General features: G+C 40.0%; 1 protein-coding gene across 2 annotated transcripts in view; it reads right to left on the bottom strand.

Annotated features, from left to right (window-relative positions):
* Positions 1 to 26,362, bottom strand: part of ppp3ccb (protein phosphatase 3, catalytic subunit, gamma isozyme, b) — a 71,667-nt gene extending 45,305 nt beyond the window's left edge. For both annotated transcript variants that reach the window (XM_041811210.1, XM_041811211.1), the window contains exons 1-2: positions 25,870 to 26,362; positions 2,018 to 2,215 (exon numbers count right to left, since the gene is read on the bottom strand). In XM_041811210.1, the coding sequence (XP_041667144.1) occupies positions 2,018 to 2,215; positions 25,870 to 25,921 (250 nt within the window). In that variant the 5' untranslated portion in view covers positions 25,922 to 26,362. The remainder of the gene's footprint in view (positions 1 to 2,017; positions 2,216 to 25,869) is intronic.
* Between the last annotated feature and the right edge of the window lie 994 nt (positions 26,363 to 27,356).

Here is a 27,356-nt window from a genome sequence, read left to right as displayed (position 1 = left end):
GTTAGGATCCTTATGGATCCATCTCTCCATCACCACCCCTACCTTTAACCTTTCTCAGACATCTTAACCTACATTAACACCCCACCAGCCGCTACTTCCCCTTCATCATTCTGACCGATGAAGAGTTCTCAGTTCTGGAACAAACCAGCCAGTTTATCTGCAGCCAAACATCGATTCCTTCATGACGCCGTTGTACTGAATGTTTTTATCACTGGTGGGTTTGTTCTACAGAGGAAGTGACAGCTCTCACTAAAAACCTCGTGAAAGGGTCAGTTCAAGACCCCATGTGTGAAGTTTGTTTCCTGTTCCTGCACGGCTCTGTGTTTAATGACCCAGATAAGAAAAGGGCTCAGAATGGGAGTTAACCCGAGGTCTTCTACGCTGATTATCTGAGTCTGAGACGTTCACAGAGCAGCCTTACACTACCTCAACACTCAGGCTCCAGACCAACATTTATCTTCAAATATTAGCCCCTTCTCCAGTAGCTGTCCGAGAGATTTTTGAATGTCAATAGAATTATGGTCCCAAAAACAGAAAAAAGCCGCAGAAACTCCCTGCAGATAAAGACAATTTTCATTTGGAAAGACCTGACGATGTTTTTTCTGACGTAGCTGGTAGCTCACTACAGCTGCTGTAAGTGGAAGATGACAACAAACCTGCAGCAGCACACCAAGAAACAGAGGATTTTTAAAGCTGGTAGCCAAATGTGCCATTAATTTCATTAAGACATGCAGTCTATATCAGCTGTAAATATCAGTCTATATCAGCTGTAAATATCAGCTGTAAATATCAGTCTATATCAGCTGTAAATATCAGCTGTAAATATCAGTCTATATCAGCTGTAAATATCAGTCTACATCAGCTGTAAATATCAGTCTACATCAGCTGTAAATATCAGTCTATATCAGCTGTAAATATCAGTCTATATCAGCTGTAAATATCAGTCTATATCAGCTGTAAATATCAGTCTGTATCAGCTGTAAATATCAGTCTGTATCAGCTGTAAACATCAGTCTATATCAGCTGTAAATATCAGTCTATATCAGCTGTAAATATCAGTCTATATCAGCTGTAAATATCAGTCTATATCAGCTGTAAATATCAGTCTATATCAGCTGTAAATATCAGTCTGTATCAGCTGTAAATATCAGTCTGTATCAGCTGTAAATATCAGTCTGTATCAGCTGTAAATATCAGTCTGTATCAGCTGTAAATATCAGTCTGTATCAGCTATAAATATCAGTCTGTATCAGCTGTAAATATCAGTCTATATCAGCTGTAAATATCAGCTGTAAATATCAGTCTATATCAGCTGTAAATATCAGTCTACATCAGCTGTAAATATCAGTCTATATCAGCTGTAAATATCAGTCTGTATCAGCTGTAAATATCAGTCTATATCAGCTGTAAATATCAGTCTATATCAGCTGTAAATATCAGTCTGTATCAGCTGTATCAGCTATTTTTATGTGTAAGTTTGTGACGTTTAAGTCAGGACCAGCAGACCTCCATTAGCTGGAGTTTGTCTTTATTTATCCTCATGTTGAGCAGCTTTGATCACTTTCCAGTTAACTTGGACATGTCTTGTTCTATCATCAGATTAGTGAGATATTTTTTATGTAGATTCACTTGTTTCCTTATCTTCTGATCGCAGCAGTTATTGATTGATTTCTGGCTTATTTAGATCTTTTAATGGATGCACTGACAAGAAAAAAAACTGAAAAAAAAATCAGAAAAGTAATGTTGAAGTTCAACAGAGTAAAGAAATGTTTGAAAAACAGAAAAAGGTGCAAAAAGAGAGAAGACAGTTGAAAATATGAGAACAATAAGAGAGAAGGGACGGAGCAGAAGGAGATAAAAATAGTCAAAGGGCATGAGGGTAGAGGGCGGATACCGAAGCTAAGCCGCATGTCAGAGAGGGCAGCTGTAGAAATAGACTGTAGCACTGACACGCTCCGTCCTTGTCTCCCTTTAACCGACTCCCCTTCAACCCTGAGGAGGAGTAGGAGATCTTTACCTGTGATGGGGGCCTCCACCTCCAGCATACATTTCTCCTGGCGGAGGATGGCCGCTCCCTCGTTGATGATCCGTAGAGCCGCCTCCTCCTCCAGCCGACCCTCCTTCACCAGATGGGCCTTCAGCTGCTCCACGCTGGGCCTCCCGTCCACGTACAGGTCTTTGACCGACAGGCGATTACCGGGAGGATATGGCACCGCTGGGAGAAACAGAGAGAGAGATGGGTCAAACATTGACGTCAGAAAAAGATAAACGCAAAGACAGAAGCGACGCTGTAGACAGGAACTTAAAAAACGAGGAATCAAACCAGGGGGAGGTCCAGTACCCGACACTGTACCGATAACTGATCCTGGTTCAGTGAGTTTGGGATTCTTTGGACTACAGAGGGTAAACATTTCATCAGGGCTGCAGCCAACTATTATTTTCACCCTCCATTCATCCAGGTCCAATCTCACATCTTTAAAGTCTTCTTTGGTAAGGCCAGGTTCCACAGACAGAGAGGGGAAAGTTAAAATCTGGGACACTGGAAAAACTGCGCAGAGAAGTTTAGCATCTTAGTTTATCGGTTTAGAGCTAATCTGACAAGTTTCTGAACCATTCCAATTATCCACATAAATTAAGAGAATGACACCATCCATGGATCTACAACAGAAGGAAGCCCTAGATTTCTGATACAGAAGAGAAAAAATACTATCTGTTGTGGTTTTATCAAGGTTATTATAGCTAACTTTGACTAAATAACCAAAACTGTAATGTAAAAGTCATAAACAACAACGATTCTTTACAAAAAAAGCAGAAAACAGACTAAAACTATAGTGTAAACACAACAAACACAGATAACGGTAGAGTTTCATGGAACTGACATGTACAGCCAAGTCTGATTAAGCTCAAGAAAATTTCACATTTTAGGCCTTTAGAGGTATTACAATATCAACATTAAATATTTAAATAAGAGGTAAAGAGAAGCCTTCAAAATTTTATTTTTCACAGACGTTATGATATTTCATTCTTCAGGCCCATGAAAATAAAAGTAAGGAAAAAAATTATTTTTTTGAGTTCCAACCTTTTCTTTACAGTTCTGGATTAAAGTCAGAATTCTAAATCAAAGTCAGGATTCTAGATCAAAGTCAGAATTCTCAGATCAAATTCAGAATTCGAGATCAAAGTCAGAATTCTAGATCAAAGTCAGAATTCTCAGATCAAATTCAGAATTCGAGATCAAAGTCAGAATTCTAGATCAAAGTCAGAATTCTCAGATCAAATTCAGAATTCTAGATCAAAGTCAGAATTCTTAGATCAAAGTCAGAATTCCAAGATCAAAGACAGAATTCTAGAACTCACACTCAGAATTCTAGATCAAAGTCAGAATTTTTAAATCAAAGTCAGAGTTCTAGATCAAAGTCAGAATTCTAGATTAAAGTCAGAATTCTAGATTAAAGTCAGAATTCCCAGATCAAAGTCAGAATTCTCAGATCAAAGTCAGAATTCTCAGATCAAAGTCAGAATTCCCAGATCAAAGTCAGAATTCTCTGATTAAAGTCAGAATTATCAGATCAATCTAGAATCCTGACCCTTCTTTCAGAATTCTGACTTTATTCTAGAACTACGGATTTCTACTGTTTGATGATACCACCACCTCTTCTTTAATGAGATACTACGACCCATTTCTGATATATTTTGACCAATCCAGATTAATTCAAAGAAAAATTGCAAGGTCTGAAAAAAGTAAAAAAGAAGTGAAGCCTGTTTTTCCAGGCAAGCATCTGCGACCTTCTGAAAATGGCTCTGTGACCCACTTTTGAGAACCAACTCACCAGGACTCTAGAATTTCTGACTTTAAAGTCCAAAATTATGATTTTAAAGTTAAAATTCTGAGAGTTAAATCAGGATTCTGTTTTTAATCTTAGACTGTTGGATCTCAGTGTTTTGGGGACTTTTGTAGCCCTTTTCCTCTTCCATACTGGCATTTTTGAGTCTCATTCATAAAATAAAGGTCCCAAATTACTGAAATAACTAAACCAACACAAACAGAAGCTAAACTAAATCTAAACATCTCTGTAAAATCAACACTAAAGCAGCAGCAGAAACAAAAAATCAACACTAAAAACAAAGTGAAAAGACATAAAAACTACTGAAAATCGTTATTTTATTTTTTTATTTAACCTTTATTTAACCAGATAAATCCCACTGAGATCAGGATCTCATTTACAAGGGCGACCTGGCCAAGAGGTCAGCAGCACACCCAGTTACGACCCAGTTTTGACCCCATACTCCCTCAGACGACCTCCAGATGGGCATGATAACAGGTCCACAAACCCTCATCCAGACTCTATGAGCAAACCCATACTCCTGCATGAATCCCTGTGAGGGTAGAGCTGGAAAACAGACAGAATAATGTAAATAATCCCTATTAAATATCACTGGTAGTCTGATAAACTTCATTCCCGTCTCCACGTAGTCGTCTTTTACTTTCCTCCCTCCCTGCAGACTTGGATTTGACGTAATAAATGTGTCTGTGTGAATGTGAGACAGCTGGCATCGCTCCGTATTGATTTCTGACTGATCTATGGCCCTACGCCTCAGCAGCCGTCTCAGAAGTTTCCAGAGAAGACTTCTGGTAGATTTTGTAGACGGATCGGTAACTCAGACGTTGACGGCGACGTGTTGAGGCTCGACCCAAACACAAAGAAAACAGTTTGGCTGCACAAAGCAAAGCCCGGAGGAAATACCACACAGCTTAAACCCTGGAAAACACCTTCATCTCAACGGGAGGAAGACTGAGAGTTAATGCAGTAGAAGAAGAAAGAGCCAGTGACTTCACCTTTCAGCGTGCAGAGATAAGAGCAACTGGAAAAAACGCAAAGAAAACAATGTTGTGTATTCAGTGCAACTCAGAAAGGAGGACCTAAAGGAAGCAATGCACTGTCTTTCTGAATGCAATTATGAAACAACTTATGTAACAGAACACAAAGTGCATTTTCTGAATTATTTGTGATTATCTGAAATTAATAGCTTTATACCATATGCAGCCCACAACTGGAGGCGCATAAAAGCAATGCTCTGCTCTCTTTTAGAATGTATAAAAACATGAAGGCCGCCTCCGTCTGCAGCCTCCTAATGAATAAAAAGGCTGATGACATAATCTTAATAAACAGACATTTGCAAATGAATGCAGAATTAGTCTGCAAGATATTCTAGTTTGCATCTGTAGTCATTGCCGCGCTGACTCCTTCTGTTGGAGCGGTCTTTGGTTGTTGCAGGGAGCGACAAGAAATCCTCAAACCCATCACTTATTACTAAAACACAATTAAGCTTCACTGTAAGTCACCATAAAGAGAATTCTGCAATGTAAAGCAGAAGGAAATCTACACATAGAAGTCATCTGTCAGGCTGAACTCCATTCCTGAGTCTCGATTTGCTTCTCTGACTGCAAACAATGACCAACGGAAAAGGAAGTCTGGCCGATTAGCATCAGGGTAGGGTTAAAAACCATCACAGTTCAGTCTAACTTTTAAACAGATTTAGCCTGGTTTTACATGAGGTGTCAGAACCTGGTTCTACACCTGACCCCAAAGGCCCTGGTCATTTGGTAAAGTACTGTACTCAGCAGTAGAGCTGTGAACTCTAAACGTCTGCTGTCTCTTTGATAACTCTCAAGAGGGATGCTTTAGCACAGTGTTACTCAACCCCGCTCAACCAAAGAGTCAAACTGCTGAAAAATATCCTTGAAAGTGCCACAATCTGAACGATGAAAGGTGGCAAAGAAGTGGCAAAAATGAGTGAAAATGGGACAAATAGGCATGAAGTGGCAAAAAAGGCGAGAAAGTGGCAAAAATGGGCAAGAAGTGACAAAAAATGAGATAAAGGTGGCAAAAAAGGATCAAAATGAAGCAAAAACATAGTAAAAATGAGTGAAAAGTGACTAAAAGCAGCAAAAAAGGTGGGGATAATGGGTATAAAGTGGCAAACATAAGGGGAAATGTGGCATTTAATGGACAAAGGCAACTCAAATGAGTGCCCCTTTGTTGCATTTTCATGCAACAAAGGGGAAGAACGGTAAAAAGCAATCTAAGAGAGGCAAAAAAAGGTGAAAGGGGCAATAAAAGGGCTAAAAGCGTCATTAAGAAGTGGCAAAAATGGGCACAAAAATAGGAAAAAAAGTGGTATTAAATGGCAAAAGGTAGCTTAAATGGGCAAAAAATGGTGAAAAGGGGCCAAAGCTGGATAAAAGTGGCAAAAATGGGCAAAAAATAGTAAAAAAAGTTTTATTTAATGGCAAACATAGCTTAATTTACTAAAAAAGTGGCAAAATGGGGAAAAGTGGCAAAAAGAAGTGGCCACAGTGAGCTTAAGGCCGTAAAAATCGATTACAAGTGGCAAAAAAATGGGAAAAATGTCAAATAAGGGCATGGAAATACACTGACAAACATCACTGGTTGATTATTAAAGCCAACTGTAGAATTATGGGAAGAAAGCTGATTAATGTGACTTGCAATTGATAATTTCTGAAGTCAAAGTTTGCCTTTTCACAGCTTCATAGCAGATTTGCAGAGCAGACCTCTGCTCAGACTAGACTCAGCAGGAGTATGATCATAAAAGCCTCTGTCCTGCATGTAGATCCAGCCCCGTCCTCCTCTAGTCCAGTAAACACATCTAAATAAGCTCCATCTTTCCATCAGCGGTGACTTTGCGGTCTGGGCGTCCACAGTCGTGTTTGCGGTGTTTGTCTGCAGCCGCTCCAGTGTTTACCACGGACGCTGATGTTTGCTGGTCGACCATCCAGAGAGCAGAGAGCGGCGGAAACAGAAACAAAGCACATGTTTGTTTTATGCACGCCATGATTTGTTTATATTTGACTGGCTGCTGGCCACTGGGGCCACGGTGGCCTACTGGGACAAAGTTCAACAACTAGAAGTGACTCCAGAGGAGTTCGAGAAGAACAGAAGTCATGTAGGAAACTTTAAGTCCACTGATAGGTTTAAAACATCTACAGGCGGTCTGCTTTATTCTGTTGAGCTGATTAAATGATCCATCCTGGTGTTTTACCTCTAGGTAACAGAGTCAAAGTTCACACCAACAGCAGGCTCTCCTTGGGTCATCATGTCACAGCCTGCTTATGGGTAAACAGACGCCAACGCGCAGCTGCAAGATGTAGTTAGCAACCGATGAAGTCAGTGCTGGGTCGGCTCAGAGGTCAAACGTCTGACAATCGCAGCCTTAAACTCAGCAACACGAGGCTTCTAAAGCTCTGCCGGTGTTACGGTCTAATTTGTGACCATTTTAAATGATGTTCATGCCGTCCTTGGAAACATTTCTGTGTCTAGTCTTCATTAAAGACGTCTGATGAGCTAGTTAAAACGACCCAACTACGATGAAACTGCAGCAACTAAAGGTCACCAGTTAACACAGGGACTTTTTACAGCACTGATACTCAACCTGTGGATCTTTGGTGAAGATTTTTGGCTCTTTTGTGTCTTCATTTAAAATATTATTCCACAGAAAACTTTAAAAATGGAAACTTTGACCTCAGAAATCTTCCACTGCTAGTCACATTAATCCGTTTGTATCCCACACTTCTACAGTAGCTTTTACTGGTCAAACTTAAATGTCAACCTTCATTTTTTCTCTCTGTTTTTCCATTGCCCTTATTTGCAATTTCTTTCCACTTTTAATCCATTGCTGCTGCTTTTAGCCCATAGAACCACTTCTTTTGGCCACTTTTTGCCCATTTTTGCACCCCTTTTATCCTGTTTTGCCCTTTTTCATCACTTTTGGCCACTTTCATCCTGCTATTTTGCCAATTTTCCCCCCCTTTTTCGCCACTTTCGCCCATTTAAGCTGCCTTTTGCCAAAAAAAATGCCACTTTCCCCCCCTTTTCCCCATTTTTTACAGCTATTTTGCCCATTTTAGTCGCTTTTCACTCAGTTTTTGTGGCTTTTTGACCACCTGGAACTCAATTTTTTGTGATTTTGCACCCATTCTTGCCTCCTTTACTTATTTTTATTGGCAATTTAACCAATCTCTGTCACTTTAACATTAAGACTGTGGCTCTTTGCAAAGGCATTTTACCACCACTGTTTTAGAGCACAACACCTGTTAGCAGTGTAAAAGGATGTTAACACAGAGCGGGTTGATAGCACTGAAGGTTCTAGTGATGAGAAGGCCAGCTGGATCATATTCTGGGAACTAAACCAGTTGTTAGACCAGTCCATGTTGGCTAGTCCTGAGACCAGACTCTGAGGAACGTTAACCTGTTGGTATTTTACAGCTAATCGGGACCTGGGCACCAGAACAAGAGACAGCTGGTGGATGGACAGGGCTCTACTGAAAACGAGCAGAGACCATTAGAACTTCTCTACTCTACCTCAGCGTGAATAATCTAATGTCCCCTCCATGTGTGAGGCTAACAGCAGCATTAGAGAGTTTCAGTGCAGTTATACTGTTGAGTTTTCTTTCCATCATTGCTGCAGACTCATTGGTTATTTGAATACCACTTCCTCCAGTGGTCTGCGTCTCTTCATTTCTCACTTCTGGTTTTGTTTTCTCCCTTCAGAATTGACACCCTTATTTATTATAACAATAATTCAGATCATCTCTTCTGATCATCTCTTCCGCAGCCTCTGAGCCCGTCTGGTTTCCTCTGCCAGTGACTAACAGCGCTGGTGATGAACCAGTTCACCAGCCCTCACATGATTGGCTGAATGGGTACGACCTGGTTTGGTTTCACTCACTAAAGTAGACCACTGGGCCAGGAGAGAGACTTCTGAAACACTTTAACACGAGTGAGGAGGAGTGAGGTAACACTGATCCTATGTTAGAACAGCACCTACTGCCATACGCCTTCAGACGTCTGCACGCCTCACTACTTCTGTGTTTTCATGTGACAAATTCAGAAATACTGCTGTCGATGGAGAAGTTAAGGAGTGAACACAGCTCTGCCAGGGCAGAGAATATCTCACTGTTATTTAGAGAAGAGGCTGAGGTCAAAGGTTAATGTGGTCAGGTGTCCATAAGTCCATCTCTCTGTTCAGACGTTAGTCCAGGCTCTTATGAACACAACATCTCATCACCCTCAGAGTGTTTTCATTCAGAATTTGCACCAAAGTCCATTAAGACTCAAGGACAAATGGAACGGGTTTTTTGAGGTCAAGGGTCAAAATCACTGAGCCTCATACCTGACAGAAAAAGAGGATTCACAGCTGATATAGACTGATATTAACAGCTGATATAGACTGATATAAACAGCTGATATAGACTGATATAAACAGCTGATATAGACTGATATTAACAGCTGATATAGACTGATATTAACAGCTGATATAGACTGATATTTACAGCTGATATAGACTGATATTTACAGCTGATATAGACTGATATTAACAGCCGATATAGACTGATATTAACAGCTGATATAGACTGATATTAACAGCTGATATAGACTGATATTAACAGCTGATATAGACTGATATTAACAGCTGATGTAGACTGATATTAACAGCTGATATAGACTGATATTAACAGCTGATGTAGACTGATATTAACAGCTGATATAGACTGATATTAACAGCTGATATAGACTGATATTAACAGCTGATACAGACTGATATTAACAGCTGATATAGACTGATATTAACAGCTGATGTAGACTGATATTAACAGCTGATATAGACTGATATTAACAGCTGATATAGACTGATATTAACAGCTGATATAGACTGATATTAACAGCTGATGTAGACTGATATTAACAGCTGATATAGACTGATATTAACAGCTGATATAGACTGATATTAACAGCTGATATAGACTGATATTAACAGCTGATGTAGACTGATATTAACAGCTGATATAGACTGATATTAACAGCTGATATAGACTGATATTAACAGCTGATACAGACTGATATTTACAGCTGATAGACTGATATTTACAGCTGATATAGACTGATATTTACAGCTGATATAGACTGATATTTACAGCTGATAGACTGATATTTACAGCTGATATAGACTGATATTTACAGCCGATATAGACTGATATTAACAGCCGATATAGACTGATATTTACAGCCGATATAGACTGATATTAACAGCTGATGTAGACTGATATTAACAGCTGATATAGACTGATATTAACAGCTGATGTAGACTGATATTAACAGCTGATGTAGACTGATATTTACAGCTGATATAGACTGATATTTACAGCTGATATAGACTGATATTTACAGCTGATATAGACTGATATTTACAGCTGATATAGACTGATATTTACAGCTGATGTAGACTGATATTTACAGCTGATGTAGACTGATATTATTTACAGCTGATATAGACTGATATTTACAGCTGATATAGACTGATATTTACAGCTGATATAGACTGATATTTACAGCTGATATAGACTGATATTTACAGCTGATATAGACTGACATTTACAGCTTATATAGACTGACATTTACAGCTGATATAGACTGATATTTATAGCTGATGTAGACTGATATTAACAGGTGATATAGACTGATATTAACAGCTGATATAGACTGATATTTACAGCTGATAGAGACTGATATTTATAGCTGATGTAGACTGATATTAACAGGTGATATAGACTGATATTAACAGCTGATATAGACTGACATTTACAGCTGATATAGACTGACATTTACAGCTGATACAGACTGACATTTACAGCTGATATAGACTGATATTTACAGCTGATATAGACTGATATTTACAGCTGATATAGACTGACATTTACAGCTGATATAGACTGACATTTACAGCTGATATAGACTGACATTTACAGCTGATATAGACTGATATTTATAGCTGATATAGACTGATATTATTTACAGCTGATATAGACTGATATTATTTACATCTGATATAGACTGATATTATTTACAGCTGATATAGGCTGATATTTATAGCAAATATAGACTGATATTATTTACAGCTGATATAGACTGATATTTACAGCTGATATAGACTGATATTATTTACAGCTGATATAGACTGATATTTATAGCTGATATAGACTGATATTTTTAGCTGATATAGACTGATATTATTTACAGCTGATATAGACTGACATTTACAGCTGATATAGACTGATATTATTTACAGCTGATATAGACTGATATTATTTACAGCTGATATAGACTGACATTTACAGCTGATATAGACTGATATTATTTACAGCTGATATAGACTGATATTATTTACAGCTGATATAGACTGATATTTATAGCTGATATAGACTGATATTATTTACAGCTGATATAGACTGATATTATTTACAGCTGATATAGACTGATATTATTTACAGCTGATATAGACTGATATTATTTACAGCTGATATAGACTGATATTATTTACAGCTGATATAGACTGATATTTACAGCTGATATAGACTGACATTTACAGCTGATATAGACTGACATTTACAGCTGATATAGACTGACATTTACAGCTGATATAAACTGATATTTTTAGCTGATATAGACTGATATTATTTACAGCTGATATAGACTGATATTATTTACAGCTGATATAGACTGATATTATTTACAGCTGATATAGACTGATATTATTTACAGCTGATATAGACTGATATTATTTACAGCTGATATAGACTGATATTTATAGCTGATATAGACTGATATTATTTACAGCTGATATAGAGTGATATTTACTGCTAACTTGCTAAGCTAATATCTGTCTGGGTTGATGCAATGCTGATAAAACGAGGCATCCCTTGTTTGCTCTACAATGATCGTTTCCTGTAAAGTTAGGAACTTCCTTCTCTGAACTCCATCGATCCCATCGAAACCTGACAGGCTGTGATGTTTCTGAATAACTGAGATATTGATTATTGATTGACTCTGCAGCTTTAATACACATTTACTTCAGCTCCATGTACGACTCCAGAGCTCTGACTGCAGCACAAAAGAACTGAATAAAGCCCTGAAATTAATCTGTTTAAGCCTAACTACGGACACGTGACTAGGCCTCAGGGCAGAGCTCCACCGTGGGGCCCAGACAATGCTCGGTCCAGCCCCATGTATGATGAATGAGGACAGAATCATTACACATGCAGAGCAGCGGACTGATTCGATTACCAGCAGTAACTAAGCCAAGAGACCAGAGCAGATCCATGAGGGGAGCGTACACAGACAGACACGCACAGACCTCATTGACCAGGACCAGCAGGGCTGGGAGCTGCTGCACTGTTTCTAAGGGCATCCATGATGAGCACGGAGCAGCAGCAGGACTGTTTAACCTCGAATTATGAGCCCAACGATCAGGACATTGATTCACCAGGGTTATAAACAAGTACAGATTCACTGGGCGGTACTTCTACGCTGGAGGGCTGATCTGGATCAATAAATCCAGTGATTTAGAGCCCGTCTGATCCATAAAATATCAGAAAATAAAGATAGGCGATCCTAAGATTTTAAGAGTCGTCTTTGCACGTCTTGTTTTGTTCTTTAAACTCCATATGAGACATGGCGATGGATCAGAACCATTATCATTACCATCATTATGAGATGATTTTTAAAATAAATCAGGGTTAAAAAAAAAAGAAAAGTTGGCCAATGTGGAGGTCTACAACTTCTCCTTCAGCTGCTGTGGTTTTATACAGGTCCCATTAAAGTTTCATTTTTACAGAATCAAATAAAAGTTAATTCTGGAGCTGGTGGTTCTGTAAACAAACATTTAGACCAGCAGAATTTTCATGACTTAACTGAGATAAGACAGGTGGTCAACATGCTGACCATAGTAATTACTCCTCCATCTTTAACGCCCTGATGAAATGAAACAGACTTGGCTCCTATCCTCTGAGACCTCCAACTTTCCTTTTTAACTCATTTTGAGTTCCTCCACTTATTTTGTATAAGTGAGGTCTGATAAGTTTAAACATAACCACAAACAGACGAGACCTCCAGAAGGCTGTTTCTGCAGAGACAACACGGTTTGGCTGTCACACATTAAAAATTAAAAAATATCCTCAAATATCCCTCAAAGATTTCAATGAAAACTGTCCCAGAAAAAGTTATAAAAATTATCAAGTAAATTTCCCCAAATTTCAAAGAAAATTCCACCCAAAATTTCCAATCAAATTACACTTACATTCCAAGAGAATTCCATGGAATATCATGAAAAATGTCATATTTAATACCCCTAAATATTCCAACAAATTCTCTCAAATTTCCAGTGATATTCCAGAAAATTCTGAACTAAATTCCAGCCAAAATTCCCAGTCAAATTAGAAATGAATTTTACCAAAATTCCACAGAAAATCGTAAAAAAACAAACATCCCAAAAAATTCCCTCAAATCTTCCATAATTTAGACAATTCCAAAGGTAATTCCCTCCTAATTTCGAATAATATCCCCAAATTCCCAAAAACGGTTCTTCACTGCTAATATCTTCCTAAAGTTCCAACCAAACACTTAAAAATATTCGACATATCTCCTAAAAATTTACAAGATATTCCTGGAAATGTCACTGCACCTCCCATACACACACTCAAAAATATTGGAACATATTCCCAAAAAAATTCAAGCAAGACTCCTGAAATTTCAGGGCAACTTCCCTCAAAAACATCCAGACAAACACTACAAAATATTAGAATATATCCCACAAAAATTCTAGAAAATTCCTGAAAATTACACTGCAATGCCCCCCAAACCTGAGATCAATCACTTAAAAATACTGGAACATGTTCCCAAATAAATCGAGCAAAATTCCTGAAATTTCAGGACAATTTCCCTCAAAAACTTCTAACCAAATGCTTCAGAATAATGGAATATCCTCCTTATTTTATCTTTATTATAGCAGTGCAGAGCATTTAGACATCTACGCCACAGTAAACCTGCTGGTTCTTCACACATCAACCTGATCAGCTCTAGTATTGATCACTGAGTCTACCTGATCAGCTCTAGTTCTGATCACTGAGTCTACCTGATCAGCTCTAGTATTGATCACTGAGTCTACCTGATCAATGAAGGGAGATCTAGAGGCAGGAAGGTCGGAGCCAGGAGGACTGTGGTTGTGTGAGAGCAGCCGTCTTAGCGAGGCAGGTTTAACGATGTGACGCTCTCCTGCAGCTTTACACTCCTAAGCCTTCCTAACACACTGAGCCAATCAAACGCAGCGGCTCATTTACCCCGACAGACACCGCCGTTACACAACTTTACTGAACCACCTGCTGCTGAACCACAGCAGTTAGATCTGACTCTAGACCATGTTTGATCTAGACCTGAACGTGTCAGACCAGGACAGACTTTACTCAACCACCTGCTGCTAAATCACACTGGTAATTCATGGTTAAATCACTATTTTATATATGATAAAATCAGGCTAAAATCTCAAAAAACACCATATAATGTCCATTTAATTGATATTATTGGAAAGTGGAGGAATTTAGGAACAGCAGCAACTCGGCCATGAAAAACAGACCCTGAAAATCACAGATCAGGGTCAACGACTGATAACAGTCATAAAACTGCAGCAGGAGCTTCATGAATGGGTTTCCATGGTAACAGCTGCATGCAAGCCTCTCATCACCAAGTCCAACACCAAGCATCGGCTGGAGTGGAGTAGAGCACACTGGACTGTGGAGAGGCCAGCTGGGTGTGGAGGATGCTGGGAGATCGTTACCTGTCTGACTGTGAAGTCTGGTGGAGGAGGGATAATGGTACAGGGCTGGTTTTCAGAGTCTGGACTAGACCCCTTATCTCCAGTGAAGGCTGCTCTTAATGTTTCAGCAGACCAAGACATTCTGAACAATGCTATGCTTCCAACTGTATTCCTGTATGGAAGTCATAATTCTGATCATGCTGCTGCAAATACTGAAATACAGGTACTGAGTTTAACTGCACAGGCACAAAATCAAAAGTCCAGGACCCCCACTGTAGGGGGATTTAGTTTAGTTTAGTTAGTTTATTTGTGTCAGGGACGATGTACGAAAGTCTCAAAAAGACTAACGATGCTGTGTAGCAGATTTAGCTTGCTTGACTCCACACATTTATGCAAGCAACCCAGAACAGAGATGCTGAACTGCGACACACCTTTCTCACAGAACAGATGTAGATTTTTAGTTCTTTCAGCCTTTGCTACATTCAATAATCACAACCACAGAAAAACCTGTGGTCCTGATCAGTCTCCAACTATCAGACATTTCTATTCCACATGCTTTAGAGGCATGGTTTAGGGGGCATGGTTTTAGAGGCATGGTTTTAGAGGCATGGTTTTAGAGGCATGGTTTAGAGGCATGGTTTTAGAGGCATGGTTTTAGAGGCATGGTTTTAGGGGGCATGGTTTTAGGGGGCATGGTTTTAGGGAGGCATGGTTTTAGGGGCATGGTTTTAGGGGGCATGGTTTTAGGGGGCATGGTTATAGGAGGCATGGTTTTAGCACACATGGATTTAGTGGGCATGGTTTTAGGGGAATGGTCTCAGGGGCATGGTTTCAGGGGGCATGGTTTTAGGAGACATGGTTTTAGGGGGCATGGTTTTAGGGGCATGGTCTCAGGGGCATGGTTTAAGGGGGCATGGTTTTAGGGGCATGGTTTTAGGGGCATGGTCTCAGGGGCATGGTCTCAGGGGCATGGTTTCAGGGGGCATGGTTTTAGGGGCATGGTTTTAGGGGGCATGGTTTTAGGGGGCATGGTTTTAGGGGGCATGGTTTTAGGGGCATGGTTTTAGGGGGCATGGTTTAAGGGGCATGATTTTAGGGGCATGGTTTTAGGGGCATGGTTTTAGGGGGCATGGTTTTAGAGGCATGGTTTTAGGGGGCATGGTTTAGGAGGCATTGTTTTAGGGGCATGGTTTAGGGGGCATGGTTTTAGGAGACATGGTTTTAGGGGCATGGTTTTAGGAGACATGGTTTTAGGGGGCATGGTTTTAGGGGCATGGTTTTAGGGGGCAGGGTTTTAGGGGCATGGTTTTAGGAGACATGGTTTTAGGGGCATTGTTTTAGGGGCATGGTTTTAGGAGGCATGGTTTTGGGGGCATGGTTTTAGGATGCATGGTTTTAGGGGGCATGGTTTTAGGGGCATGGTTTTAGGAGGCATGGTTTTAGGGAGGCATGGTTTAAGGGGGCATGGTTTTAGGGGGCATGGTTTTAGGGGGCATGGTTTAGGGGGCATGGTTTTAGGATGCATGGTTTTAGGGGCATGGTTTTAGGGGGCATGGTTTTAGGGGGCATGGTTTTAGGGGGCATGGTTTTAGGAGGCATGGTTTTAGGGAGCATGGTTTTAGGGGGCATGGTTTTAGGGGGAATGGTTATAGGGGCATGGTTTTAGGGGCATGGTTTTAGAGGCATGGTTTTAGAGGCATGGTTTTAGAGGCATGGTTTAGAGGCATGGTTTTAGAGGCATGGTTTTAGAGGCATGGTTTTAGGGGGCATGGTTTTAGGGGGCATGGTTTTAGGGAGGCATGGTTTTAGGGGCATGGTTTTAGGAGACATGGTTTTAGGGGGCATGGTTTTAGGGGCATGGTCTCAGGGGCATGGTTTCAGGGGGCATGGTTTTAGGAGACATGGTTTTAGGGGCATGGTTTTAGGGGGCATGGTATAAGGGGCATGGTATAAGGGGCATGGTTTCAGGGGGATGGTTTGAGGGGGCATGGTCTCAGGGGCATGGTCTCAGGGGCATGGTTTCAGGGGGCATGGTTTTAGGGGCATGGTTTTAGGGGGCATGGTTTTAGGGGCATGGTTTAAGGGGCATGGTTTTAGGGGCATGGTTTTAGGGGCATGGTTTTTGGGGGCATGGTTTTCGTGGCATGGTTTTCGGGGGCATGGTTTAGGAGGCATTGTTTTAGGGGCATGGTTTAGGGGGCATGGTTTTAGGAGACATGGTTTTAGGGGCATGGTTTTAGAGGGGCATGGTTTTAGGGGCATGGTTTTAGGAGACATGGTTTTAGGGGCATGGTTTTAGGAGACATGGTTTTAGGGGGCATGGTTTTAGGGGCATGGTTTTAGGAGGCATGGTTTAGGGGGCATGGTTTTAGGATGCATGGTTTTAGGGGGCATGGTTTTAGGGGCATGGTTTTAGGAGGCATGTTTTTAGGGAGGCCTGGTTTTAGGGGGCATGGTTTTAGGAGGCATGGTTTTAGGGGGCATGGTTTAGGGGGCATGGTTTTAGGAGCATGGTTTAGGGCATGGTTTTAGGGGCATGGTTTAGGGGCATGGTTTTAGGGGCATATGGTTTTAGGGGGCATGGTTTTAGGAGGAATGGTTTTAGGGACAAGGGTTTTAGGGGGCATGGTTATAGGGGGAATGGTTAGAGGGGAATGGTTTTAGGGGCATGGTTTTAGGGGGCATGGTTTTAGGGGGCATGGTTTAAGGGCATGATTTTAGGGGCATGGTTTTAGGGGCATGGTTTTAGGGGCATGGTTTTAGAGGCATGGTTTTAGGGGGCATGGTTTAGGAGGCATTGTTTTAGGGGCATGGTTTAGGGGCATGGTTTTAGGAGACATGGTTTAGGGGCATGGTTTTAGGGGCATGGTTTTAGGGGCATGGTTTTAGGGGCATGGTTTTAGGAGGCATGGTTAGGGGCATGGTTTAGGGGCATGGTTTTAGGGGCATGGTTTAGGGGCATGGTTTTAGGATGCATGGTTTTAGGGGCATGGTTTAGGATTTAGGGCATGGTTTTAGGAGGCATGGTTTAGGGAGGCATGGTTTTAGGGGCATGGCCTTAGGAGGCATGGTTTTAGGGGCATGGTTTAGGGGCATGGTTTTAGGATGCATGGTTTTAGGGGCATGGTTTTAGGGGCATGGTTTTAGGGGCATGGTTTTAGGGGCATGGTTTTAGGAGGCATGGTTTTTAGGAGCATGGTTTTAGGGGCATGGTTTTAGGGGCATGGTTATAGGGGCATGGTTTTTAGGGGCATGGTTTTAGGGGCATGGTTTTAGGGGCATGGTTAGGGGCATGGTTTTAGGGGCATGGTTTTAGGGGCATGGTTTTAGGGGCATGGTTTTAGGGGCATGGTTTTAGGGGCATGGTTTTAGGGAGGCATGGTTTAGGGGCATGGTTTTAGGGGCATGGTTTAGGGGCATGGTTTTAGGAGGCATGGTTTTAGGGGCATGGTTTTAGGGGCATGGTTTAGGGGCATGGTTTTAGGGGCATGGTTTTAGGGGGCATGGTTTTAGGGGGCATGGTTTTAGGAGGCATGGTTTTAGGGGGCATGGTTTTAGGGGGCATGGTTTTAGGGGGCATGGTTTTAGGGGCATGGTTTTAGGAGGCATGGTTTTAGGGGGCATGGTTTTAGGGGGCATGGTTTTAGGGGCATGGTTTTAGGAGGCATGGTTTTAGGGGGCATGGTTTTAGGGGGCATGGTTTTAGGGGGCATGGTTTTAGGGGGCATGGTTTTAGAGGCAGCTGCTGTCAGAACCGAGGGGTTAAATCGGGTTTGCGGTGGGAATAAATCAGCACATTTAGGTCAGAGAATTTAGTGAAACATTGGTGACATGAAAAAGTCCTGATGAGGAGCTCTGGAAATCAAAATTACCACAATCTTTTAACATTCATGCTTTCTCCATGAGTCAGCAGAGGCTGGTGTCTGTGGACTTTATTATGCATAAATCTGGTCATCATTCAAATGAGCAGATTCATGAATTTGGTCTGTAGATGCCCCATATTTGAATGTTTCTATGACAGATGACCTCAATCATCACTGTAATGCCTGATACTGAGGAGGTAGACATTTAGTGTGATTACTGCACAACAACAGTGATGATGCTCTAGACCAGTGATACTCAACGTGTGCACTTTTTTCCCATAATTGCCAATTTTCATCAGGTTTTTTGCCACTTATTACCCATTTAAGCTACTTTTGCCATTAAATACACCTTTTTTTACTATTTTTACGCATTTTTGCAACTTCTTTTGACACTTTCTGCCCATTTTTTGCCACTTTTTACCCATTTAAGCTATCTTTTGACATTACATACCACTTGCTTCCTATTTTGACTGTTTTTTGCCCATTCTAGTCACTTTTCACTTTTTTGCCACATTTTTGCCACTTTTTCTCCCCATTTTGCCTCTTTTTACCAATTTTTGCTGCTGTTTGACCATTTTTTGCCACCTTTTACTTCTTTTCATTGCTACTTGAAGCCGTTTTTGCCACTTTTCACCACTTAGATTGTGGCTTTTCAAAGGTACTTTTCAACAGTTTGACTCTTTGGTTAAGTAACGCCGGTCTAAACCTTTAAGGTTCGATGGTATGACACCCGAGGGACGCTGCAATATTTGCTATCTTCAGTCATATTTCTACCAAAACAGGGAGAGAGAATGGTTTGAACTGCATAAAACTAGAGAGGCTGTGGTTGTGAGTACTGATGTTAAATATTATATAAAACAGACCGTCCAATAGGAGCCTAAACTCTGATTCAGCGTGAGGTGGACCAGACTGAACCTTAGTTTGTTTGGACATAACAGAAAAACAGCAGCTGATATCAGTCCATGCACTATTATTCACCATTATTCACTATTACTCACGATTATTCACTATTATTCACCATATTCACTATTATTCACCATTATTCACTATCACTCACCATTATTCACTATTATTCACCATTATTCACTATCACTCACCATTATTCAGCATTATTCACTATTATTCACTATCACTCACCATATTCACTATTCTTCACCATATTCACTATTATTAATCATTTTTTACCATTACTCACCATTATTCACTATCACTCACCATGATTCACCATATTCACCATTATTCACTATCACTCACCATTATTCACCATCACTCATTATTATTCACCATTATTCACCATCACTCACTTTTATTCACCATTATTCACCATCACTCACTATATTCACCATTATTGACCATCACTCACTATTCTTTACCATTGTTCACTATCACTCACCATTATTCACTATCACTCACTATTATTCACCATCACTCACATTGTTTACCATTATTCACTATTATTCACTATTATTCACCATTATTCACTATCACTCACCATTATTCACTATTACTCACCATTATTCACTATTATTCACCATTATTCACTATCACTCACCATTATTCACTATTATTCAACTTTATTCACTTTCACTCACCATTATTCACTATTATTCACCATTATTCACTATCACTCACCATTGTTCACTATTATTCACCATATTCACTATAATTCACCATATTGACCATTATTCACCATATTCACCATTATTCACCATCACTCATTATTATTCACCATCACTCACTATATTCACCATTATTGACCATCACTCACTATTATTGACCATCACTCACTATTGTTCACCATTATTCACTATCACTCACCATTATTCACTATCACTCACCATTATTCACTATTATTCACCATTATTCACTATTATTCACCATTATTCACCATTATTCACCGTTATTGACCAATGATCGATGTTCACCAGCACGGATGTTAAACCGAAGCGTCCCTAACTACATCTCTCACATCTGACCATGAAAACAGATCTGTTTGTCTTCTGCCCTGTGAAACTCGACTATTCGAGCAGTTAGGTGAACATGAACCTGACCTGACAGCACAGATGAACTCTGGTTCCCGGTATCTGCTCCTGCCTGTTTATCTTCTGATACTGGCGTTAAAGCGATTCATCTGTGCGTCCCTGTTTCCTCTGGTAGCAGCTGTGATGTAGCATGAAGCAGCCTGGCAGTGTTCATGTAGCACATTAGGAAAATGTTCCCCTCTTGTTTGCACTGGAATGGATGAGGAATGAAGAAAGAGGGAGATGGCGAGGCACCAGGAGAGTCTGACAGGAAGACTTCCTTGTTTTATTTCCCTCTCCTCTCTCACAGAGCTTGCTAGCTCTGGTGATGCATTCGTAATATTTTACTTTAAACAGCTCAAAGCTGTCAGTAACTCCTAAAGTTCTGGTTCTCTGTATTCAGAACTAAAAAACTAGATTTCAGATTTTTAGGAGAAACTGACCCTGTGACTCTCATCATTTCTTTCATTAAAGAGCCGTAATTTTACACTATTATTCTCTTTTTTAAATGAAGAATAAAATAAATGATTACTGAAAGAGGATAAAGATGATTGATGAGAGTGAGTTTTTGTAATTTCTGCACAAACCAAGAAAATTTATTCTTGTATCTGTGTATAAAATGTGCACCGGGACATCTTTTCTACAGAGTATTTAAAATAAAAAGGTACTAGGGCTGAACCATTTGGGAAAATAATCCATTTGTGATTTTTCCACCAATATTGCATTGGGATTTGATACACAATTGTTCCTAAGGTTCCTCATTTTATGTATTCTCCAACAAACACAAGCAAGAAATTATTCTATACCACAACCAACACAACATCAGATTAAACTAGGCTGGACAAAACCTATCTGAGATGATTTTGACCTGTGTTACATATTAGATAGGAATTATGGTATTAAAGAAATGATAATATTTGTGTCATTCTCATATATAATCAGAAAAATGAACAAAAATGAAGAAAGTTGGATTTTCTGTAGACTATTCTAGAAGAGTAGCACTTCAATGGTACTGCAAACAAGCTTATTGCAATTTGTAATAATCTTGTTTGCAATACTACAATTGCAAACAAAATGATTACAATTCCAACATAATCCATAAATGCTTTCATGGGTCTACTTGTTATGTTATCAGTGAAAAAGCAGGGAGTAAAGAAAGTTTAGAAGTGTGGATTCATCAGCTTAAAAACATAAAAATACTCAGCAGCATAATAAAAAAACATCAAGTTTTTTCTAGTTTTGTTTAAAAAATAACTTTATATTTCCCACAGAGGTTATAGAGTCACTGCTTTAAAGGCTTTTCAGTAAAGCTTTATATTTCTACTGAATACTGAAATAACTGCAGCGTTTCATGCAATCATGTAATTGCACAGTCTGACGTCTTCATTATGATGATGTTGATAGTGCAGCCCTAATTCAGGAGTATTTTTTTGCAATTTCTGCACAAAGATTGAGAACTCATTCTTACATAAATGTATAAAATGTGCTTCTAGTAGGAGTGCAATGGTACAGAAAGATTTAGGTTCAGTACGTACCTGGGTTTTGAAGTCACGGTTCGGTACATTTTCAGTACGGTAGTTGAAGCGAATAAATTAAATGTAATTTTCAATTTTCATGATAATATAAATAAACTACATTTAAATTATGGATAATGTGGCGACCTCCTTCCAAAAGTTTTTCAGTGATTAAAAAATATTAATAACTAAATGTATTTTTTATTTACTAGGCTTTTTAAAATTGATGTATATACCCATTATTTAAATGCTAAAATTTCCCATCATCACACAGTTCGCTCAGGTAGTTTGTTAAGTCTGCAAATTATATCTATCCTGCCGATTCAGCACTGGATTACTTTATTAACTAATGGGACCTATGACAAAGTTTGGGGGAACTGTGGAGGATAGAGAGGTGAGAGCTGTGAAATCTGAGGGTAACTTCACTCATGACACAGCTGCAGACATGAGGGAGTCCTCTCCCCCCTCAGAGGCTGACATGAAGGTAAAGTTAACCTGATTCACAGAGCCAGAGCGCCAGGGTTAGAATTAAAACGATCTGAAAGAACAGGAACCTCATAACCAGCTGGTGAGACTTTCTGTTGTTCATCCTCTTTACGGTGGCGTTCTAGTTTGAGTGGAGCCTTTTCCAACGCTTTGATTGGTCCGCTGCACGACGTGCCGTATCTGCTGAATAAAGTCAGTGCTACCGTTGTTGTCTTTGTCCACTGTTGTATTTTACTGGGAAACAAAGTGTTCATAAAGAGGACACTTTAATCTGGGCACATTCAGGCTGCTGCTGTGGTTGTGTGGTTTGCTGTGGTTGCCAGGACAGTGTGACAGTGAGCTGTTCTCTGGTTTTCTGTCTGTGTGTGAGCTCCGCATGAATCATTTCGGCACACGTACCTTTACAGCCCTAGCTTGCAGAAATCTCTGCTGCAGAATATTTAAAGTAAATGTTTGTAGGAATGGATCTTTGACACACATTTCACCTTAAACACGCTGAACCTCCTGGTATTTAAAAACTGCAGAAACTGCCAGTAGAACTGTGATTCAAAGTTCAGCCTCATTTTAATTTTACTAAACTAGATCTACATCACTGATACTCAACGTGTGGCTCCTTCATGTCTTAGTTTTAAATATTATTCCTCCAGAAAACTGTAAAAAAGGGAAACTTTGGCCTCAGACATGATCCTGCAGGTTCATTAGTCAGTTTGTTTCCCACACTTCTACAGCTGGATTTACTAACCAACCTTTATTTTTGTCTCTACACTTTCATTCCCTTATTAGCCACTTTAATCCATTTTTACTGCTGTAAGCCCACAAGTGCTTCCTTTTGACACTTTTTGCTACTATTACCCAGGTTTTGCCCCCTTGTCCCCAATTTTTGACTCTTACCCTTTTTCTTGCTAATTTCGCCGCTGTTCACCTGTTTAAGCTGCCTATTTCCACCTTTTTTCCATACTTTGCCACTCTTTGCTGCTTTTTGACTATCTTCGTCACTTTTCACTCATTTTATGTCATGTTTTTGACACTTTTGCTACCTGTAACCAATTTTTTGTCACTTCTCACCCATTTTTGCTACTTTCTGACAATTTTTCCACTTTTTCTCCCAATTTTCACCCATTTTTGCCACCTTTAACTGATCCTTATCGCTACTTCAACCCGTTTTTGCCACGTTCCACCTCTTAGATTGTGGCTCTTGCGAAGGTATTTTTCTATTATTTGGCTCTCTGGTTGAGCAGGGTCGAGTCCTGCTGATCTAATCCTTCAGACAGGTGCATAGTGAAGGAATGAATCCATCATAGATGGAGGTAAACTCCTGCAGGCTGTCAGGGTTTCAGTGCTGTGATGTGCCAGGGTAGTTTCAATCATAGATGGAGGTAAACTCCTGCAGGCTGTCAGGGTTTCAGTGCTGTGATGGTGCCAGGGTAGTTTCAATCATAGATGGAGGTAAACTCCTGCAGGCTGTCAGGGTTTCAGTGCTGTGATGGTGCCAGGGTAGTTGGGACAGTGTGTGCAGCTGTTCATCTGTGATTTTCAGCAGGAACAAACTAGAAATTGTCCTGTAATAAACGCTGCTGACTTCTAATTTGGCTGCTGCAGTGTGAAACCGTCTCAGTGATGTCTGACTGTTAACAGAAATCATTGTGAGGCTGAGAACTTTGGAGTCATGAGGAGCTGAATGAGGAACATCTATCCTGCTGCAGGTGATCGGTTTAAACATCCCTGACAGGATAGCTGCTTCACTGGCTGACTGATGGTCATATGTTTGGCCTTACAGCAGCTTTTTAACAGCACAGAGCCGTTATTATGTGAGATCAGCTGTTTGAATAGGGAAGGGTTCGTCTGCATTCACTGCAGCGCTTCATTTACATCCACAACCACCAACCGTCCCTGTCACGACGTTCGCTGCCATGTTTGTTTGACGGTATTCCCTCCTTACAAAGGGGTTTCAGCGATAAACAGGATCCAGGTGTTTGAGTGGCTCAGTGAAGCAGAACACTTCACGGCTGAATGTCAAACACGGAGCAGACATCTGGCACTCAGGAGGCTAAGCTAACAGGCTAACTCATTAGCATTGATGGATCCATTTGATTGGATAACGAGGCATCATATTTTCCTGGAATCGACCAGCCCCGTTCAGTGGGCTAGTTAGAGAAAATAAGCCTAGAAAACGAGCTGTTAGCGGGGCTGCCTGTCATCCAGCGGCGCGTCAAGCTGCCGGTGTTATGGATCGACTGGCGACCGTGTTGACTGGTGACTTTATGCAAAGCGCCTTTCGTTTGCCGTAGATAAAACAAACATTTTAAAAAACAGTCGATTAAATAATTTATGGGAAAGAGCAGTACTTTTGTCGCTTCTGTTTTTGCATATATACCTTTCATTTTATTCTTCAGAATTATTTAGTTCGAGTTAATTTGATTATTTAGTCCGTCAAAACGATTATTTTGAATTATCAACATCATTATTATTTTGATTTACTTTTACTAGTGTTATGCATTTATGTGTGATGTTATATAACGCTTTGGCAATGTTATCGCCTTACATCACGCCAATAAAGCTCAGTAAAATAAATGTATAAAAACAAATACAGAGTTTTCATTAATCCCTCTTCATTTACATTAAATACACACCTGGTTAGTGTACTTTTAGATATTAATGCATTATATAATATCTACGTACCAGTGAAGACTGGACTTTTAAATATGAGTATGTGATCTCAAATTAAATTAATTTCTATATATACGTGTTTTAACAAATAATTTAAACTAATTTCATTAATGATGTCATTAACTGTCTTTTTCTTTATACATCTGTAAATGTATCAGTTAATATCAATAATACATTTGTAAGAAAAAAAAATGTTTTTGAGAATAACACTAATTAATTCAGTAAATAAATTTAACTAATTTATTCTTTATCAATATATGCATGTTCTAGCTTTTATATGAAGATTTGTACAACTTTAAATTTATCTAAGTGTGCAAATCAATAAAATATAAATGTGTTACCTGGTAAGAAAAATTATTTCCGCATTTAAATATTTTTAAGATTAATTTTACTAAAAATACTTTATATATTCAATCAATTATATTACTTCTAAAATGTTTATTTGTATACTTTTAAATATTATTTGGTCTTTTTCATTTCATATATTCACTTTGTAAAAATAAATAAATTTTGACAGCCACGGACGCATTCGGCTGGAAGTCACCAGTTAACACGGTCGCTTTTTAAACCGTTACACCGCGTTAGCACACTAGCTCTGACAGCCGCTAACTTCCTGCACCGAGAGGAACATTTTAACATGAAAATGTCGCTCACCTTTAATGGGTCGCTCAATGGTGGAGAGTTTGTTTTGGTCTTTCGCCGACATCCTCCCTCCGTGTTGGCTGAGAGGTCGAAGAATTTAATAAATTCCGAACTAAACTTGATGAATTCCTTCCTAGCTAGCTGGCTAGCTGGGGTGAGCTAGCCGCGCTAGCTAGCTGAGTGTCAGCGGCAGCGCTCCTCTCCGCAGACAGGCAGACCGAGCCGAGCCGAGCCGAGCCGGACTGGAGGAAGAGGGAAGGGAGAGAGGGGGTTTGAGTCTAAACTATCAGATGATGGCTGTCTCTCCTCGCTGTGCTCCGCGCTGACCAATGCCGTGCTGCTGTAGGAGGGTCCGGGCTTCAGGAGCAGACAGCGGTCGGTCCGTCAGATCATACCGAACTTTCTCTCCTCTTCACGGCGCTGCTGAGCTGCTACAGGCCGCTGGGCTCCGCTGCTCTGTCCTCATCCGATGTGTCGTCCAGACCCTCTGTCGGATTACAATAATCCGCCGCAAGCGGATTTCCTACAACATGGCTCAACGCGGGGGCTTATGGGTAATGTAGTATTAATGAGATATCAATGCTCCGCGTTCACGGTCTGCCGATCCGCACACGCCCAAACGGGTTTATGGCGGGAAAAAGGCTACAAGTACATCAGGTAAGGACAGAGGGAAACGAAGACAGACCTGTAAATAAAGGTTATTTAAATACGGGGTTCGATCAAAGATGGCGATTACTTCATGTAGATCGGTGTTACTCAGCCAAAGAGCCAAACAGTTGAAAAACTCATTTGCAAGAGCCACGATCTAAGTGGCGAAAGTGCCAAAAAACAGCTTAAGTAGCATAAAAATGAATTAGAGGGGCCAAAATTGTCAAAAAGCAGCAGAAATGTGTGAAAATATGTGAAAATGGGGAGAAAAGTGGAAGAAGGGTCAGAAAATAGCAAAAATGGGTGAGAAGTTACAAAAATATGAGTTACAGGTGGCAAAAATGAGTGGATATTGACTGAAATGGGCAAAAAGCAGTCAAGAGAGGCAAAAATGGGCAAAAAAATGGGAAACAAGTGTAATTTAATGACAGAAGGTAGCTTAAGTGGGCAAAAGTGGGAAGAAATTGGATAAAATTGGAAAAAATTGGAAAAAGTGGCAAAAAGATGTTGCAAAAAGGGGCACAAATATAGGAAAAAGTACCATTTAATGGCAAAAGGGAGCTTAAATAGGTGAAAAGTGGTGAAAAGGGAAAATGGGGGAAAAAAAGTGGAAAAAAGGAGTGGAAAAATGGGCAAAAAAAGGAAACAAGTGGTATACAATGGCAAAAGGTAGCTTAAATGGACAAAACAGTGGCAAAAATGGAAACATTGGGGAATAAAATTGGATAAAGGTGGCAAAAATAAGATAAATGTAGCAAAAATAAGATAAAAGTGGCAAAAATTGGAAAAAAAACTTGCAAAACGAAGTGGCAACACTGGGCATAAAATAGGAAACAGGTGCTATTTAACAC

The sequence above is a fragment of the Cheilinus undulatus genome, linkage group 17 (assembly GCF_018320785.1).
Source record: "Cheilinus undulatus linkage group 17, ASM1832078v1, whole genome shotgun sequence".
In the NCBI taxonomy this organism is placed as follows: Eukaryota; Metazoa; Chordata; class Actinopteri; order Labriformes; family Labridae; genus Cheilinus; species Cheilinus undulatus.
This window is presented reverse-complemented; position numbering and strand designations above follow the sequence as displayed.